This window comes from Nasonia vitripennis (genome assembly GCF_009193385.2).
Source record: "Nasonia vitripennis strain AsymCx chromosome 3 unlocalized genomic scaffold, Nvit_psr_1.1 chr3_random0004, whole genome shotgun sequence".
Lineage (NCBI taxonomy): Eukaryota > Metazoa > Arthropoda > Insecta > Hymenoptera > Pteromalidae > Nasonia > Nasonia vitripennis.
The window spans coordinates 3609598-3627401 of NW_022279623.1; the positions used below are offsets into that span (position 1 = coordinate 3609598).

General features: G+C 36.9%; 4 protein-coding genes across 12 annotated transcripts in view; 3 read left to right on the forward strand and 1 right to left on the reverse strand.

Annotated features, from left to right (window-relative positions):
- The window catches only part of LOC100117842 (nucleosome assembly protein 1-like), a 32591-nt gene that overhangs the window by 13942 nt on the left and 845 nt on the right, over positions 1–17804 (forward strand). For 2 of the 8 annotated variants that reach the window (XM_032601689.1, XM_032601690.1), the window contains exons 2-8: positions 15434–15568; positions 16335–16490; positions 16571–16863; positions 16997–17150; positions 17229–17366; positions 17442–17589; positions 17679–17798. In XM_032601689.1, the coding sequence (XP_032457580.1) occupies positions 16347–16490; positions 16571–16863; positions 16997–17150; positions 17229–17366; positions 17442–17589; positions 17679–17798 (997 nt within the window). In that variant the 5' untranslated portion in view covers positions 15434–15568; positions 16335–16346. 8 annotated transcript variants of the gene reach the window in all.
- On the forward strand, positions 515–2140 carry LOC116416661. Its single transcript, XM_031925770.1, has one exon. The coding sequence runs from the start codon at positions 515–517 to the stop codon at positions 2138–2140; it is 1626 nt and encodes a 541-aa protein (XP_031781630.1).
- LOC100680468 (THO complex subunit 3) lies at positions 594–4693 on the forward strand. The gene is made up of 2 exons (XM_031925760.2): positions 594–2517; positions 2765–4693. Exons 1-2 carry the CDS (start codon positions 2335–2337, stop codon positions 3548–3550), a joined length of 969 nt encoding a protein of 322 aa, XP_031781620.1. The 5' UTR covers positions 594–2334; the 3' UTR covers positions 3551–4693.
- Positions 5049–14686, reverse strand: LOC100117882 (transmembrane protein 131). 2 transcript variants are annotated; one of them, XM_008209619.4, is made up of 24 exons: positions 13965–14686; positions 13326–13390; positions 13211–13239; positions 12602–12682; positions 12381–12504; positions 12190–12303; positions 11985–12107; positions 11745–11908; positions 11478–11664; positions 11289–11397; positions 10956–11215; positions 10466–10882; positions 10202–10390; positions 9906–10134; positions 9443–9824; positions 9147–9362; positions 8933–9072; positions 8425–8862; positions 7460–8352; positions 6578–6902; positions 6062–6474; positions 5780–5984; positions 5513–5700; positions 5049–5438 (listed from the first exon to the last, which is right to left on the reverse strand). In XM_008209619.4, exons 1-24 carry the CDS (start codon positions 14056–14058, stop codon positions 5349–5351), a joined length of 5475 nt encoding a protein of 1824 aa, XP_008207841.1. In that variant the 5' UTR covers positions 14059–14686; the 3' UTR covers positions 5049–5348. The 2 variants fall into 2 exon arrangements, with proteins under 2 accessions (XP_008207841.1, XP_031781615.1); XM_031925755.2 differs by having other exon boundaries at positions 6062–6477.

Here is a 17804-nt window from a genome sequence, read left to right on the forward strand (position 1 = left end):
GCTAAATCCTGCCATCATGCATTAGCATATATCCTCACAGACATCCACCTAGCTACGCACAAAAATCTTTATACACTCTGCGTACTAATCGACATCAAATCAGCCTTTGATAATGTATGTCCAAAAATTTTGGACAAAATACTAAAAGACCTAGGAATACCATATAAAACAAGATCCTTTATATACAAGCTTATTTCAAATAAACAACTATTCTTCAAAATAGGAAACAAACTACAAGGACCATATCAAAAAAAAAAATGGAGTTCCTCAAGGAAGTGTATTGAGTCCCATTTTATATAATTTATATGTAAGCTCACTCAAAAAAATCTTGCCAAACGACATATTTTTAGTACAGTATGCTGACGACAACCTTATCTACTGTATTCACCAAGATATACCCACAGCTATCGAGAAACTTCAGCAAGCCCTAGTAACATTCAATGCATATTTTGAAAACCTTAAACTCCAAATATCACCTCAAAAAACAAAATTTATTATCTTCTCAAACACTAACATGCAGACAAATGGAAACCACTCGATCGAATTCAATGATGCTGTAATAAAAGAATCTAAATCAGTAAAATATCTGGGTATGATATTAGATAATACTCTTTCCTGGAATGAACATGCCGAATATATTATAGCCAAATCCACGAAACAACTTAATATTCTCAAATTCCTACGTGGTACATGGTGGGGAGGTCACCCTAAAGTATTGAAGCAGAGTTATCTTTCACTAATTAGAAGCTCTCTAGAATATGGACTATTTTTAACTCACATAAAGAACTCAAATCTAAGAAGTAAAATTCAAAAAATCAAAAATCAAGCAATTCGATTGGCTTTAGGCTACCGAAGATCCACACCCATCAATGTTATGCACTCAGAATCGAAAATACCACACTTCAATGACCGTATACGATACCTTTCAGACAACTTTATTCTGAAACTAATAGCTCATGATACACCGCTAAAACAAAAAATAGAAAATCTTAGTATTACAATAGCTAACAATGACAGACTTAATATTAAAAATAATTTTCCTATAATCAGATCATATAATGAAATAAAATCTTTAGTCCAAAACAAAATTCAAAGACATCTTCATCCAATTCCCTATGATTACACATATGAAGCAATAGTGGAACAACCAGATATTAACGTAACTTCTGGACTACACATAAAAAAATCAGCTAACCCACCCCAAGAATTTGAGAAAATATTCAACGATACCATAATCACTCAGTACACAATCTTCACTGATGCATCGAAAATGAAAAATCAAGAATACACAGGACTGGCAATGTTTATCCCATCAAATAATCAAGCCTACCAGTTCAAAATACATACAGAAGCATCAATCTTTACAGCTGAAGGTTTAGCAATTTTTCTGTCGTTAAACAACATCATAAACTCCAATTTCAAAAGAGCTTACATCTTTACTGATTCACTGAGTATCTTGAGTGCACTGAAAGATTATACGCCAAATAAATCTAGGAACACTTCTCATATAATACTTGACATTAAAACCTTGCTAAACAAATGTTCACAAGAAAATATAAAAGTCACTTTAATTTGGATTCCAGCACATGTCAACATAAAGTATAATGAAACAGTAGATTCACTCGCAAAAAATGCTATAAAAGATGGAACTAACACTATCTACCTTCTACCTTTCTCAGACTTTGGTGATAAGATTAAACAAAAACTCATCTTAAACACTCAACAGCTCATAACAGATCAAGGAACCTATAAAGGCACACACTATTTCGATCACTATTACAAAGACAACGAAGCAAAACCATGGTTCACAAAGATAAACCTACCAAGAGAACATATAACCACCATCAACCGTATAAGATCAAATCATTACAATCTGTCGGCAAGTCTATTTAGGAAAAACATAATTCAATCTCCAACATGTGAATGTGGCTATGAATCTGAAAACATTGACCATATACTATGGGATTGTCCCAGATTTTCAAATCAAAGATACTCACTTATTATCAACAAACTCAACCACTACCACTCAAAAAAAAAGAAGAATACACCAAAAGATACAACATCACTGCTAAAAAATCCAAATGAAAAACCAGCAAGAATAATTACTGAATACTTGAAACGCTGCAATCTACAAATTTGAACTCTAACTTGAATTTAAATTCAAACCAAGTTTATGCAAGACAATCCAAATCTACATTACCATCAGTCAACCATGCAAGGTGGCACATCGGAGTCGCAGTCCGCTCTTGGACAGCAATCCACAGCCAATAACAAGAAGAAGAAGAAGAAGAAGAGAGCTCTCGAAGTTCGATTTGTACAGATAGTGTAAACAAAATGGCACCACAAAGTAGCGTGGAAGAGTTAATAACTTATTTTAAAACTCACAATAAAGTTCGCGAACAACAAAGTCACACGGCAAAAGTTCACAGCGTCGGGTGGAATTGCGATGGGAAGCTTTTGGCATCCGGCTCATTTGACAAATGCGTCTGTATATTCTCTCTTTCGCCGGATCGTTTGGTAAGTCCTAACCTAGATTCAGTGATACAACCGGCGTTTTTATATTTATAAATGAAAATATGTTCATATAATTAATACTTTAACGTTTGCCATTAAGCATACAAACACCAATTATGATTTGTCATCAATTGCAGAAATATATGTACTCTATTTTTGTGGTTTTATCATTCAATGTTGCCATACCATAACTTTTTTATACTTTCTGTCTTGCTGATATGCAAACAATAAATAATTACAAATATTGCAGAAATTAGAAACAACATTCCGAGGACATGGAGGAAGTGTTGATCAGCTCTGTTGGCATGCATCGAACCCAGAACTTTTATCAACAGCAAGTGGAGACAAAACAGTTCGAATTTGGGATACAAGGACACAAAAATGTACAGCCAACATAAGTACAAAAGGAGAAAATATCAATATCTCCTGGTCTCCAGATGGCAATACCATTGCAGTGGGTAACAAAGAAGATTTAGTCACGTTTATAGATGCAAGAGCTATGAAAATCAAAGTAGAAGAGCAATTTAATTTTGAAGTAAATGAAATATCTTGGAACAAAGATTCCGACACTTTTTATCTAACAAATGGTCAAGGTTGTGTACACATATTGAGCTATCCAAGTTTGGAACTTTTACATGTGATAAAAGCCCATCCAGGAACTTGTATATGTATTGAATTTGATCCTACTGGACGCTATTTTGCAACTGGTTCAGCAGATGCTCTTGTTTCATTGTGGGATGCTGATGAATTGTGTTGCCTAAGAACATTTTCTCGTTTAGACTGGCCAGTAAGAACTATATCATTTTCACACGATGGTAGGCTATTGGCAGCTGCTTCTGAAGATTTAGTTATAGACATAGGTGAAGTCGAATCAGGTGAAAAGGTGACTGATATCCCTGTAGAAGCTGCCACATTTACAGTTGCATGGCATCCTAAACAATATTTGCTTGCTTATGCTTGTGATGATAAGGATAATTATGATAGGAAAAGAGATGCTGGTAGTTTAAAAGTTTTTGGATTTCCTAATGAGAGTTAATTATAAATAAATTCTGATATTTAATTCTATTCAAATAAACGATTCCTTTTTTAAATAAACATAATTAGAACTTTTTTTAATTTATTGAATGACAAAATTTTCCTATAAATTAAAATTTGATCACATATTGATTTTTTTACTAAGTATTAAGTTTTGCATTGTCAAGATGAAAACTGGACTCTTGTCTTGATGATTATCAAAATAATTTCAATAATGTTTATTAGTTAAAACAAATTAAGCAGTCTTCAATAATTCAGTCCAGTATTAAACATGAAACATAATAATAAGAATAGCAAACACTTGATTATTTATATACTTTTTTGTTTTCATTTGCCTGGTTACCATGGTTATACTGAGACTATAAGGTTAGAGTCAGTCCTGATAATGATTTAGTCTGCTGCTTTTAAACTTTATAGTATTTTTTTTTCCTTATGGCTGTTGTACAAAGTAAAGAAAGTCATTTTAAATTAGAAAATGTTTTGTCATCTGGTGACTATACAAAAAATGAAGTTCAAACAAAAGTTAATACAAGAAGATCCATGGAAAGTAAGATTGCGGGTGAAGGAGATGAAAAAATAAATACTTTGAAATCAGACATAGAAGAAGACACTGCAGATATTGAATCAGCTTATGATGATTCTTTTTGCTCTGACAATTCTGATGATGATTCAGAATTAACAGGTGCATCACATCTGTCTTCGTTGTCTGAAATTCCATCATTGCAACTCACAAGTCCCAAAACTCTTCTAAAAAAGAAAGATTTAACAAACTTGAACAAAAAATTTGTTTCAACTTCCAAAATCTGGGATGATCCTCCGCTTACATTACAAGACAAAGCTAAGAGTTTGAGTCTTAATGAAGTGCGTCCCCATAGAAGTGTACAATTTCGACCCAACAGAAAGAACATGAGTTTTACTAATGATCAAATAATGAAAATTGAACGAGACAATGAAATTTTATTACGAAAAATAATGGCGCAGCAGAAATCACAGAAACAAAAAGTACAACCACCCCAATCAAAATTAAGTAGTTCTGCTATAAATCGAAAAAAATTGCAGAGAAAAATTGAAGAAGACAATATGGTATGCTTATTAGAAATATTTCTTTTGCTGTTCATGCTGAAACGACTAAAACAAAAAAAAATACTTTTAGATGCTGCTTAGAAGGCTACAACAAGCAAAGTCTTGTGCTCTAAATACAAATAAAATACCAGGCTTCAGAATGACGCATTTATGAGATTGTAACATTATTAAGTTTTCTGTGTGAATTGAAACTTTAAAAAAAAAAAATTGTAAAGTGCAAACATGGTTCCATAATTATTACAAATTTTCTAATAAAATATTTATAATTAAATGTAGATTTGATAAATAAACTTTGATATGTAAATAAAAAATTTTCTTTTAGTTTTTGTTCATATGTTTTTTATAACAAACAATCCTAAGTATTAGAAACGTTATCGTATACTTTATTGGATATAGGTTGAATAAATGTAAATGTGTTTTTCATTGAAATTATTTTAATTTGCCATCATCAAATATGAAAAGAAAAAACAGTTATAAACTATTGCGTAAGTCAGTACAGCGGTCTTTAGAAATTTGGATCGAAGTATACTAAGTAAAATTTATTTGTCGTTATTTTTTTTTTCGAAAATCACAAAGGGAACAAAAAAGTAAATATTTCATATCACAAACATTTGGTGCGTCACTCTTAAGATTCTTACTTCAGAATCTTCAAAAAAAGTCGTCGAACATACATCAACTTTATCACAAAATATCAATGAGTATCATTGATAGCGTAGTCACTCTTTCTGCTTTGAAGTCCATGTATCTGACGAAGATGGTGTCCATATTGTACTCAAAGACCGGAATGGATCAAATCCAGAACGTTCCTAGATAACAATTTTTTAAATATATATATACAAAAATAAAGCATTAATTTGTTATAAATTAAATTATATCATACTTGAACGCTTGGCTCTCTTGATTGTGATAAGATCGTAGGTTGTAAAGTTGATGGAGGAGTTGGCGCACCCCACGGTGCAGCGGCCCACACACCACCTGTATTTATACCCCAAACTCCACTTCTTTCTTCTCCAACAGCTCCGCGAGTATACAAAGGCTCCCAATTCGTTTCTACAGTAACCCAATTATCTGTAATAAATTTTTTTTAATCATTATTGACGTAAAACAATCTCAAAAAAAAGTTTATATCGCGAGTAAAAAGTCAAACCTTTTAATGTGTCTGGCAAATTTGAAATTTTCTCAGAAGGCTTTGGAGGATCCAATTGAAAAGTTGCATTTTCAGGTAACAAATTGAGCATGGGGCTACTGTCATGCCACAGTCTAGAGTGCGAATCGTCTTCTGGACTTTCCAATTCAACAAGTGGCTCATCAGTATCAGGCAGATCATCGTATGGTACTAACTCTGGTTCATACTGTAAATTTTTTTTTTTGATTAATACAAAAATTTAATACCTTCCTTTGTGCATGCAAACAAAGATAAAAAATTTACAGATGGCTCGTTGAATGTGTTCACAAAGAAGCTATTCAACTGACTATTTCCTTGAATTCCTAATATATCTGTATTATTAAGTGGGCCATCTTTGTCGTTGGATGTAATTTGGGTTGGCTTCACTTTAAATTTGTACTCGTTCGACGTTAATTCTTGAATAGGTTGACGCTTTGTGCAATCTGCATCATCAACGCCTAAAGTTCCAGGTACTGTGTGTGAATTGGTTTTATGCAGTTTGTTATTACTGTAATTGGAAAAGGGTGAAAGATTATCCTGATTTCTGGCAACGACGTCGCTGAACTTCGCTCGATTTTCACCCCAGCAAACTGACGGTGGTGGCGGAAGTGGTGGAGAAACTGCTGCAGGGGGAGGCTTTGTTTCTTCTTTTTGTGGAGTGCTTCCATTAGTAGTTGCTACTAGAAATTGATAATATTGAAGATCAGTTAACCATGATGAGATATTATTAATTAATAATAAAAGATATAAAATCAAGATTATGCAAGATAAATTACATACCTTTCGATTGGTTTTTCTCAGCGTTTCGCCGTTTCTGTGACGCTTTTTCTTTTCGCGGAGGATTTTGCTTTTGACGAGGTAGTTTGTGTGATGACTCGACATTGAGTCGCGACAAATGGTGCTTACTTCCAGAACGCGTTGTACTTGTTTTCCATCTATTTGGATTATCTTGCTTTTCCTTATCGTAATCATCATCGTCACAATCTCCTTCGTAATTGTCCTTATAATCTAAAGATGGCACGGCAGGAATAATTTGTGGCTTGGATTTCTTTGTAGCAGGTTTTCTCTGTGTCTTTTCGTTTTTTTCACAATTATTTTCACAGTCCTGCAATTCAATGAGAATTTAAAATATTTTGTACAAAAATTAAAGGCCCTGTATCATAATTATATTTTAATCTGGTGTAGCTTAAAATGAACACTTTTTTTTTAATTTACCTCAACTACAAAAAAAGAATTCATATTTTAACATTTTAAAACCGAAATGTCTCATTTAACGTGAATTTTTAATCTTTGACATTTTGCTCGCAAAACAGCACACGTTAATAATAACCGACTTCTATCTCCGATGCTTACATATCAAACAATGTATGTTTGCTTAAGTGCAATTAAACGTTTGTTATCAAAATAGAAATACAAAAGCAGATGATAATTTTAACGTGAAGTTACTTGTAGAACGAATTCCCATTTTTACTTAGTTTCATTCCCGCGAAGTAATTTTTCCGTGAACTAAAATTATTGGCGACCTACTCACGTGTATGATTGCATAAAAAAAAACTCATATGCAATTAAAACCGCATAAAAAACCTTGGCCATCAGTAGACCAATACATTAAAAGAAAATCACGATTCCTTAACATTATACAATCCAAAACAAAAGTATAACCTTGTACGTATTGTTATCCTCTTGCAAGGAGCTCTCGGTCGTGGTGGACGAGGTTTCCTCTTCTGAATATTGTGTGAGTTTCTGACTAGTATTAACATCGCACTTCCTGAACGTATTGTGATTACCATTGCCAGCGTTATTACTCCCGTTGGATTGCTTACGTTTGCCACTTCCCTCGCTCTTGACATTTTCCTTTATTGGAGCACTCGCAAAAGCACTGCTCGTGTCCACTAGGACTTCGTGGTCGACCAGTTTGACTGTTGATTCCTCCTTTACTTTGCCCTTCCTATTCGTCATAGGACTTGACTTGGTAGACGGCGAGCTCTTTCTTTCCGCTATTTGCATGTCGGGAGTCGTGTGACTATCTGGCACAGTGGAAGTCAAATGATCCGCGGTCGCAGTAGTATCCTGCGCGTTATGACGCTGTTTACCACTCCGCTTCTTCGAACCACTGCCACTATGATTGCTCTCCTGTGTGAGTGAGTCCGCGACGGCGACACAGCGTTTGAGCGACGGGGTATCCTTGGATTCGGTGTCCATGCGAAACCGACGCTCTTCCTCCGCCGACCAGTCAGGTATCTTGATACCCTTGTGTGTCTCCTTCTCCTTGCCGCGCTTTACGCTCATGAGGTTCCAGTCGGGTAGACTGTCATCCTTTTTACTGGGCTTACCGACTGACATTTTGTTATTGTCGTCGACAAACTTTTCTTTACTATGCTGATTATGATGTTGATGATTATTGTGATGATTGCTATTCGCTTGAAACGAGTTTTGCTGCATCGGAGATGAATGCGACAAAAGTCTCAGATCCAGCGGAGGCTGCGTTGGATTACCTCGCGATATGCTTACAAGAGCACCCCTTAAAATACGATCGGCCTCCAAGAAGGCAGCAGCTATAAGATAAACACTCATTTAAATTTCAATCTCCTAGCTTAATTAAAAACGAATTTAGCAATAATGAATACCTAAAACACAAAGGAGCAGAAAGACTGTTAGTCCGGTAGCCGTCCACTGTAGCGCAGCTTCCCAACTGGGTCTAGCGATCATTGCGGCACATGCCTCAAGACTCTGAGGCGGCAGAGTCGTAAGAAGGTTTAGCTGGACCATACCGCTCTTGAGACCATGCTCGGTTCCGATCTCCGGGCCAAGGCTCGTTTGTATTAAAAGATTGCGTTCGATGCGCGACAACGTAAAATCCGGCGTGAAGGCAATCTCGATCTTCCTACTGGCGTTAGGTTCGAGGGTGAAAGGTAAGCAGTTAAGTACCTTGAAGCCGTAACCCTCACAATACAGGCCATTTATAAAGAAGGCGAGCACTTCAATTGGCAGCTCTCCTGTATTTCGTGCCGTGAAGGAGCGTTTTACCGTCAGATTCGGCAACGGAGCCTTGCGAGATTGATCAACTAGAATAAAATTGATGGTAAGTGAATTTTATATATAATGTTGCATAAGAATAGCATTGCATCGACTTACTCTCGCAATCTTTCAGATGCTTTTCTGTAAGCTCAAACAACAAAGGTGTTGTGGAGCCCGGCTTTCGATTGCCGAATTTGAACTGTGCGTGAGCTCCACGCCCTACGAGGCGCACTACTTCTAAGATAGTCATATTGTTTCTGAAATATAAGATTTATTTCTTAATTGAAGCGGTCAACCAAACTCGATTTGAAAACTAGCTGATATAATTTACCTGATATATAAAAGTGCAGATGATGAAGCGGCTGATGTGGGTGAGTAAGACAGTCGTATAGTTTTCGTATTATTAGGTTCAATGACTATTGGAAGAGAATGAGGTGCTGATCCAATGCCCCATTCTTGCTCGAATAAATCTTTTTCGTTTGAAGTGTCATCCAACTTAAATTCTCCGTGTACAGTCGACGGACATTCTGAGCACACAGGCTTGAATCTTCAAAACAAATAAATCAAATTTTAATCCATTGAAACTTAATTAGTTTAAGAAATTGTTTATTGCGATCTCAAGATTACTTATTAGGTAAGGAATGAAACAGTCTCATTCCTTGAGGGTAACTCCAGTCCATTACTAGGTGGACTAGTAGTAGATTCAACGTTGGATTGTGTAATGTTATATTTTTGTACGAAACATTTCCGACTTGAGTTAGTGGAAAGGATACCAAAGTTTTGTTTTTTGTATTCTGAGCTCCGGCTATTAAACTTGGCCAATACGGTTTCATATTCACGGAAAATTTGTGTCCACGAACTTCGCTAGTATCAAGCTGCATTGTTATATTATCCCAAGAACCGCCACTGGTAGTGTTCAAATAGCGGGTGTAACGAGTATTTAAAAGATTCAAATCAGAATCACGTGTATGCGAAGGCAAGCTTAGAGTGTTCAACCATTGACTTCCAACTAAAATATAGTAACAAGAATTACTTTTCCGTATCGTTAATTTAAAAAATGCATTGATGAATTAAATTATGAGAACCGTACCACTGCTATTTAGGAATAATCCAAGGTAACAATGTTGTTTACAAGTAATTGATGGATCTATCATAATAGAACCAATGTGATTATCACCTTTAGAAATAATGGGATATGACGTTTCTTCTAAAGGAATATATTTTACTCGTTCATCTTTGTGCATTGGAGCTATAAAAGTAACTTCCATGGATCTTGCAAAAGTTGAGTGTACCTTTACTTGTTGCAAACAGATAGAGCCCTAAAAATAATTTTAATACTAAGAATCTGCCAAAAATCATAAGAAGCTTAATTTGATATTTACTTACTGGAAAACAATCTGTGAATGTAAGTTTCTTCATAGATATTTTTCCATGCGCTACTCTCATATAAACGGGAACAGTTAATCTTTCATATGTTGTCTTAACAAAGACATCGCCAACTATTGTATCCTCCTCGACGTAGGGAGTTTTGACTTTAATTTTAAAGATCGCTAAGTAACCTGGTTTTATGCTTTGCTGTAAATAAAAATAGAGTTGCTAAAGTTTCTAAACAGTAAACAGGATTCAAAACAAAATTTCATTTGAACTCACGTTTCCTGTAACGCTACAGGCCGTTATATTTCGCACGCCTTTATTAAATAAATCGGTGGGTCCACTTTGACAGCCCATTAACTCTAAAACAGCCCCGGGCATATTGACTCCCCAGCCATGTAACTCTATACTAACTGGATTTTGATTTTCGAGAGCGAATATCCCTTCGTTTTCTGTACCGCTGCTTACGGTACCAAAATTCATTGTACCTTTGTCACTCTCCCTTTCTCCTGGTATTATTTTTCGCAATTTCCCATTATAGCTTAGTAGTGGAACTTCTGTAGTAGAAACATTAGAGTGTATAAGTATTGATGACTCCAACTGCAAGTTCTCATGCTTTCTATCATGCGTTAATGACAGCGTGAATATATTGTCCCTTTGGCCAGATCTCAAAATCTTTGGGACAAAATTAGTTATCTGAAAATTATTAATAGATTAATATGCGAGTTAACGAAGCAGTTTATTCAAGTAGAACAACGAAATGTCTTACTGTAAAAAGTGGTGCAGCCTCTGAAGGTAATGAAACGTTGGTAATTGCTAAGGGCAGTTTAAATTTATTAACAACACTGAAATTTCGCGGTTGACTGGAATGCGGCGAGCAATAATGTGCAGCAGAAGTGTTCACTTCAAGACCTCCTTGTAAGACTTCTGCAACCCATGGTATTGCTAGTTTTTGACTAGAGCCGCCGGACCCGATACCCTTAATCATTAATTTTCCTTTAAAATGCTTTAAGTCCAGACCAGCTTTCCCTGTAAAAAATGCGATAATATTAAGAGCTTTCCATTTTCTTAATATGTAAAACTATAATTTCTTTTCACTTACAATCATACACTAGTGTTCCTACTGCAATTGGAATTTCTGTATCTCCTGGTATCACAATAGGCTCAAAATTGATCTTCAGTGCTTTTGATGTTGGAGTACTGATGATATTCTAAAAAATTATTCATCAAGATCGTATTATTATAGTATTTTGCATTAACTTTATAATATTATCAACCGAAAAATTCTTACTTGAACTTTGACAGGTTTTTTAGCAGAATTTTTTAAAGCTATTTGATAACGAATAGATGGTTGATGAGATCCACCCATACCAAAGTTCACAACCCCAGAACTGCCACCCCAATGAAGACCAGCTCCACTACTCACTTCAATCTCCACAGCCACGATTAGTACTTCGGCACTATTGTTAACCCTGAATCTATTAATTTTTTATGAATTAGTATGAAGCATGTTCAGAGTTTTCTCGTCAATTTATTCAATATATAATGGATACCTTACCTAATATATGCAGTATGATTCTTTTCGGTGTATGCATTAAAGTGTAACCTTATTACAGGTTTTGTTTGATAAGGAGGAATTTCCCATAGTTCACGAGGTCCTTCAACTTCTCCAGAAGGCAATTCTAGTTGAAATTCCCTTCCACTACTGTATACTTCTACCACCTGAGCATGTGACAATTGGTATAAGAGTAAATTCAATTGTACAAGTGCGATTTCCAAATAAAAAAATTGCTATTACCTGCATAGGTTCAGAATGAGGATTATGCATGTATATTAACGGCGTAAATGATGCATTTATAGGTAGTTTCACACCTACTACAGGTCGCAGTCGATAAGGACTACTTATGCTTACACCTTTAACCTGTAATACATTTATTTTAAGAAGGACAATATTATCAATAACATATATTTGCATTAACAGGTTGACAAATCTGCTTGCATACTTGATATTTTAATGTTCCATCTGATGTGTGTATGAAAAGGTAACTGTCAATTTCTCCCTCTTCTCGGCCTAAAAATACAACATTAAAAGTTGTGTTTCCCAGTGGAGGAATCACCTACAAAATTTTGAAATACATTAGTGCTTAATTTTACAAACATATGTAATTGGAATTGCATAGAAGTTGAAGCCTACCTTATCTTGAAAAAAGGATGAGTGAAAATGCTGTGTGTTTCCAGAAATAGATGCGAGATGAATCGTCCGATTGTCATCTCTGTTAAACAATGTTACAGTTTCTTGATGGGGTACACCAAGTTGTCTGTTAAAAATTATATTATTAATGTATTTTTGTACCAATTTTGAAATAAACTAGATAATCGAATTATATCTTTGAGCAAATAAACAAATAGAAATACCTTTCTTTAAAATCCAAAATATTTGGCTCAAACTCAATGTGGGAAAGAGAATCTTGTACATTTTCCTCTGATATGGAATCCCTTTAAAAGTTTTAGAGATAGATATTCATCATGCTTTTAGGAGCTTGTTCATGTTTATTCATGAATAGTAGCATCTGCGTAAGATTGAAAATAGGAAAGGTAACAAGAAAAAGCAGTTTGCAGCAACTGGTAAATACATCAATTAGCACATTATTAGTAAGGCAATAATGCAACATTTAGAATTGAAATAGTAATTGACCAAAATTTTTTTTCATATTAGTTTGTTAAATCCTAAGAAATAATTAGTATTTTAGCGATCAGGAATATGGATGAATTTTTTTAAACTCATCGGTTAGCAACCTTGAGACTGACACTGCAAAAGCATTTACAATCCACACTTAAATTGTCACTGTAATTACCATCGTTATCTACTATTTAAACTGCACCAGAGTTAACAAGTGTGAAAAAATTTGTATGATTTGAAAGTTACATAAGGTAAAGCAGTTGTAGAAATAGAAAATTGAAAAAAAAATTCCTAATACCTTTCCTATTCTCACTGACCATTATCGTTACAAGTATTATGCTTACCCAGCCACATGCACTGAATTAGCAAAGCCCTAAAACATAAGGTAAAAATTAATCATGGTAAGAGCAAAGTAACGTTGTATTCACAGTTCATAAGCGGATTTACTGGAGGGCTCACCTTGTGCATCGAAATAGGTATGCTGTCCAGAAGATACTGTACGTCGCTGTCATCCTGGACGAATGCTGAAAGCACAAGAACAACAACATTCATCGACATAACTCTTAGCTCATCAAAAGAGCACGAAGCGCAGAGGCTGGAAGCTCCCTCTCTCCGAGCACCTCGCTCAGCAGTTGCAGTATCACTGAGTCAGTGCTCGAGTGTAGGCACAATAAAAGATAGGACTAATTGGCGAGAGTGCCAGGGCGACAGGCGATCGATTATCTATTTTAGCGGCTCGAAAAATCGAAACCAATCGATTTTCAGGCTGGAAAGCACGCGGTGACCTTCAGGTGCGGGCTCGGAACTCGGCTACACGGGGAGAGCATAGGTAATCAGCGGGAGGTCTCTCGGGGGGGAAAATCGTTAGAGCCAGTCAAAAGGGAGCTCGGATTCGCGCGCTCGCACGCGTGTCCGTCGTCGTGGATAATTATTGCGACGGCGAGGTCCTCCTATATAGGATCGCTGCTGCACGAGCCAGCAGTCAGCGACATGAAAACATACTTAGCTCCACACGCAGCGCAGCCATAGGGAGGGAGAGAGCATCAGAGTAGCAGCGGAGCAGAGCAGAGCAGGGTAGCGTAAAAAGTGGCAACTCACCATTGTTGTGGCCGTGCAGAGACGGCTGTATCTGCGTTACCGCGGCCAGGAGCGTCAAGAGAAATAAGCAGCGGCATACTCGCGTCTCGATCATAATAAGCTGATGATGAGGATGCCCGACGTTGACTGCGGCGGCTGCACAGGTTCAACAGAGCAGCAGCAGCGTCGTCCCCGGGAGTTGTTTTTCCTGCACCGCTGCTGCAGCTGCGAGAGGAGCAGAACTCGGCGCGATATCCGCGCTCGCGCCAGAAAGAGTAGCGCCAGTGTCTGTACCGCGGCCTACACACGCACTTTCTCTCTCTCTCTCTATATATATATATCTTTCTCTCTCTTATTAGTCTTTTCGAAGTGTTACGACTTTAGAGGTACTCAGCTGTTACGCGATAGGTGGCGGCACTCGTTGGATTCGCATCGAATCAGCTGGACGCCGAGTCCACATTCACATATCACATCCACAGGGCTCAGCACATAATGTTTATTAGTTGTCTTTCCCTGTACTCCTTTACTCTGTCCGACTTGCGGTCATCGAGTTTTTCATTTATGTAACTTCGTGCCCATCGGATAGTTTTATCGTTAAAAGCGGAACTATACTTACTAGTTTATCGATATATCTTCTTGTTCCCAATATTCGAAATGTAATAAAATTATATGAAAAAGTAAAAAAAACGCAATAAAAGTCAATTCCTGCAATATTGTAGGTACACTCTTCACTATATATCGAACGATTATCCGATGAGCACGAAGTTACAAAGATAAAAAACTATAATAGCCGAATAGGGTATCTCCAAGGGAAGGAGTACCACAAGATCTATTATTTGCGTTGGTAACACACACTATATATAACCTGGCCTATCGGTAGCACTGGCGCGAGCGCGTGATTTGAATATAGTTAAATTTACTTTAAATAATAATAAATGAATAAAGATGAATCTAAAAAAAAGACTCTCGATTTTGTAAATGATGACACCTTGTCTCTGCGTTCATCCGGGCTTGAGACCGGCAACGGCCGCATTAAAAGTATTGAAATGGAAAATAACTTTGTAAATCTCAAAGTGAAAATTTCGCGATGAAAATGCATGTGTTCGCTAATAAGTATCCATCTCGGAATGATTCTATGATGCGAGTCTAAGTACTCAAACTTGTCGCTCGCTCGATGAACCCTCTGACCTCTCGGCCATCACCGGCCTTGTGTTCGTATACCCTGCACATCAAAGTTGTCGCCGTATGCGCCTCCGACATACCTATACATTCCTCCCTGACCCTTTGGGAAAAAACACTTGAAAAGCCGTTAAATTCTAGAGTCCCGAAATCTCGTAGATCAAACATTCATTCTTTTAGTACATGAACGTGCTCACTATAATTTCTATTTGGAATATTACTTATCTATTCGAATATTCGCGCGTATAAAAATAAGAAAAAATAACGATTGACTTATAGGTATATATATAATATCCATTATTCCTGCGTAGCTATCTCGCGGCTCGCCGCTGCCCGCTGGCGTGAGTGTGGCGCGCACTTCGCTCTTTCTCCTCTTCTTGTGTCTCGCCGCGCGTTGCCGCTGAACCAGATCATCGTCGTCCTCGTCTCCTCAACCCGCACCTAAGGTAAGTCTTCGAGCCGCCGGTTTCGAATTCGCATTTTCTGCTGGCGTAAAAAACGAATCTCTAGAGCTGAAAAACACTCGGTGACTGTCTTCCTTTGTCGCGCAATTGCTAACTCCTCGCGGACTCCATGTGCACGCCGCCTCTCGGGAACCGGGAACAGACGGCTCTATATTTATACGACCGACGAGTTCGTCAGTTTGAGCTACGGGCTGGGAACTACGTCGCGAACGACTTGGAGTCGAGCCCGTGCACTTGGGCCGAGTTTTTTCTTTTTCTTTGCGCGCCAAACTGCAGCTCGTCCCTCGTGCCATTGCTGGTAATATAACCATAACCTCGTCGACATCCGCGCGCGCGGGGAAAATGGCGAGGGCGATCTGATCTCGCGCGCGGTTGCCATGGGCTGCCGTCGATACACGAATCTGCGACGCATTTCGCTTGAAATCGGCTCTCGCATACTCAGATCTTAGCAGCGTTTCGTTGATGCTTGTACCCGGTACCCGGTGTGTAGTGTATAGTGTCCCTCGTGGCTATCCGAGACTTTGTTTTACACGTCTTATTGCGGTGTTTTATTTAATTATCGATTATCGATCGGCCTAGTTGTTCATGTGTTTTATTTTTACCTACGGCGTCTCGTCTCGCTCTTCCTTGAATTAGTTGAATGGCAGACCTTCTTTAGTGCGCGTTTGGTCAAGGTCTGTCCTTGAACATTCAAATTTTGACCAAGCACATGTTCAGCTGATTTCCACTTTCTATGTCTGATTTGCAGTTTTGATACAAAATGGCTGTGGACCCTGAGCGTGCCAGTGCCAGTGATTTGGATTCCATGGAGGACGAAGATGAAACCACCAAGCCCACCAAAAAGTACACTCAAGAAAACCTTCTGGCAGCTTTACAAGACCGATTGAACGAGTTCAATATTGAAGTATGCTTGGAATACTCTCTCTTGTAATTTCAATGTTTTGAATAATTATTGAACAATCCTAATGACAACATTCATTTTAGCATCTGCCTGCCCCAGTAAAACGAAGGATCAAAGCATTAAAGCAGCTTCAGCTGAAAACAACACACATCGAAGCCAAGTTTTACGAAGAGGTCCATGCCCTTGAATGTCGGTACTACCAGCTCTGCGCACCTTATTATGAACAGAGGAGTAACGTTGTCTCTGGTATCTATGAACCAAAAGATGAGGAATGTCTGTGGGAGAGCGAGGATGAAGAGGAAATCAGTACTGATTTGAAATCTAAAGTTAAGATCATTGAAGTTAAAGATGAAGCACAGATCAAAAAAGACAATAGGTATGTATACTTTTTATTGTGCATGTAATATTTTTATTATGATCAATTGAAGCACAACTTGCCATTGTCTTAAAAATTAATGTATATAAATAAATAATTCTTTTTATCATTAATTTGAATTATTATTTTACAGTGCTGATGATGAAAATGTCAAAGGCATTCCAGATTTCTGGTTAACAATATTCAAAAATGTTGGAATGTTGGCTGAAATGCTTCAGGAACATGATGAACCAATTTTGAAGCACCTGTATGACATCAAAGTTCTGTTCTTAGAGAAAGATCCTATGGTGCGTTTACAGTTAAAATATGTATTAAATTTGACCGTTATAAATTTATATTTTAACATTGTATATGTTTATTTTTAGGGTTTTGTATTAGAATTTCACTTTTCTCCAAACGATTACTTTTCTAATTCAGTTTTGACAAAGGAGTATCACATGAAATGTGTACCTGAAAAAGATGATCCTTTCAGTTTTGAAGGTCCAGAAATTTACAAGTGCAAAGTAAATAAAACAAAAAAGTTACGAACAAAATTATCGTCGAAAATGTACTAAAGTTGTTTGTTTAAATATTTTTAGGGTTGTATTATTGACTGGAAAAAAGGAAAGAACGTCACCGTCAAAACGATTAAGAAAAGTCAGAAACACAAGTCTCGAGGTTCCAAGCGTACTGTAACCAAGACTGTTCAGAATGATTCATTCTTTAATTTCTTCACTCCACCAATTGGTATGATAAAAAAGTCCATTCATAATATAATTTTCATGGTGTAAATTTCATTTAACATCTTCATGGCTTATTTTCCAATAAATTTGCAGTGCCCGATGATGCGGATGCAGAAGTTGATGATGAAACCCAAGTCTTGCTAACATCTGATTTTGAAATTGGCCATTACATCAGAGAGAGAATAGTCCCCAGAGCTATCCTATACTTCACAGGTAAAA

What these genes read in the sequence shown, in the direction of transcription:
- LOC116416661 (XM_031925770.1), top strand. Translation starts at nt 515, where the DNA reads ATGCAGACAAATGGAAACCACTCGATCGAATTCAATGATGCTGTAATA.
- LOC100680468 (XM_031925760.2), top strand. Translation starts at nt 2,335, where the DNA reads ATGGCACCACAAAGTAGCGTGGAAGAGTTAATAACTTATTTTAAAACT. An exon ending in CTCTTTCGCCGGATCGTTTG is followed by an intron (nt 2,518 to 2,764) that starts GTAAGTCCTAAC and finishes CAAATATTGCAG; the next exon opens with AAATTAGAAACAACATTCCG.
- LOC100117882 (XM_031925755.2), bottom strand. Translation starts at nt 14,058, where the DNA reads ATGATCGAGACGCGAGTATGCCGCTGCTTATTTCTCTTGACGCTCCTG. An exon ending in AGGCTGCACCACTTTTTACA is followed by an intron (nt 10,883 to 10,955) that starts GTAAGACATTTC and finishes AATAATTTTCAG; the next exon opens with ATAACTAATTTTGTCCCAAA. An exon ending in TCTGCACTTTTATATATCAG is followed by an intron (nt 9,073 to 9,146) that starts GTAAATTATATC and finishes CTTATATTTCAG; the next exon opens with AAACAATATGACTATCTTAG.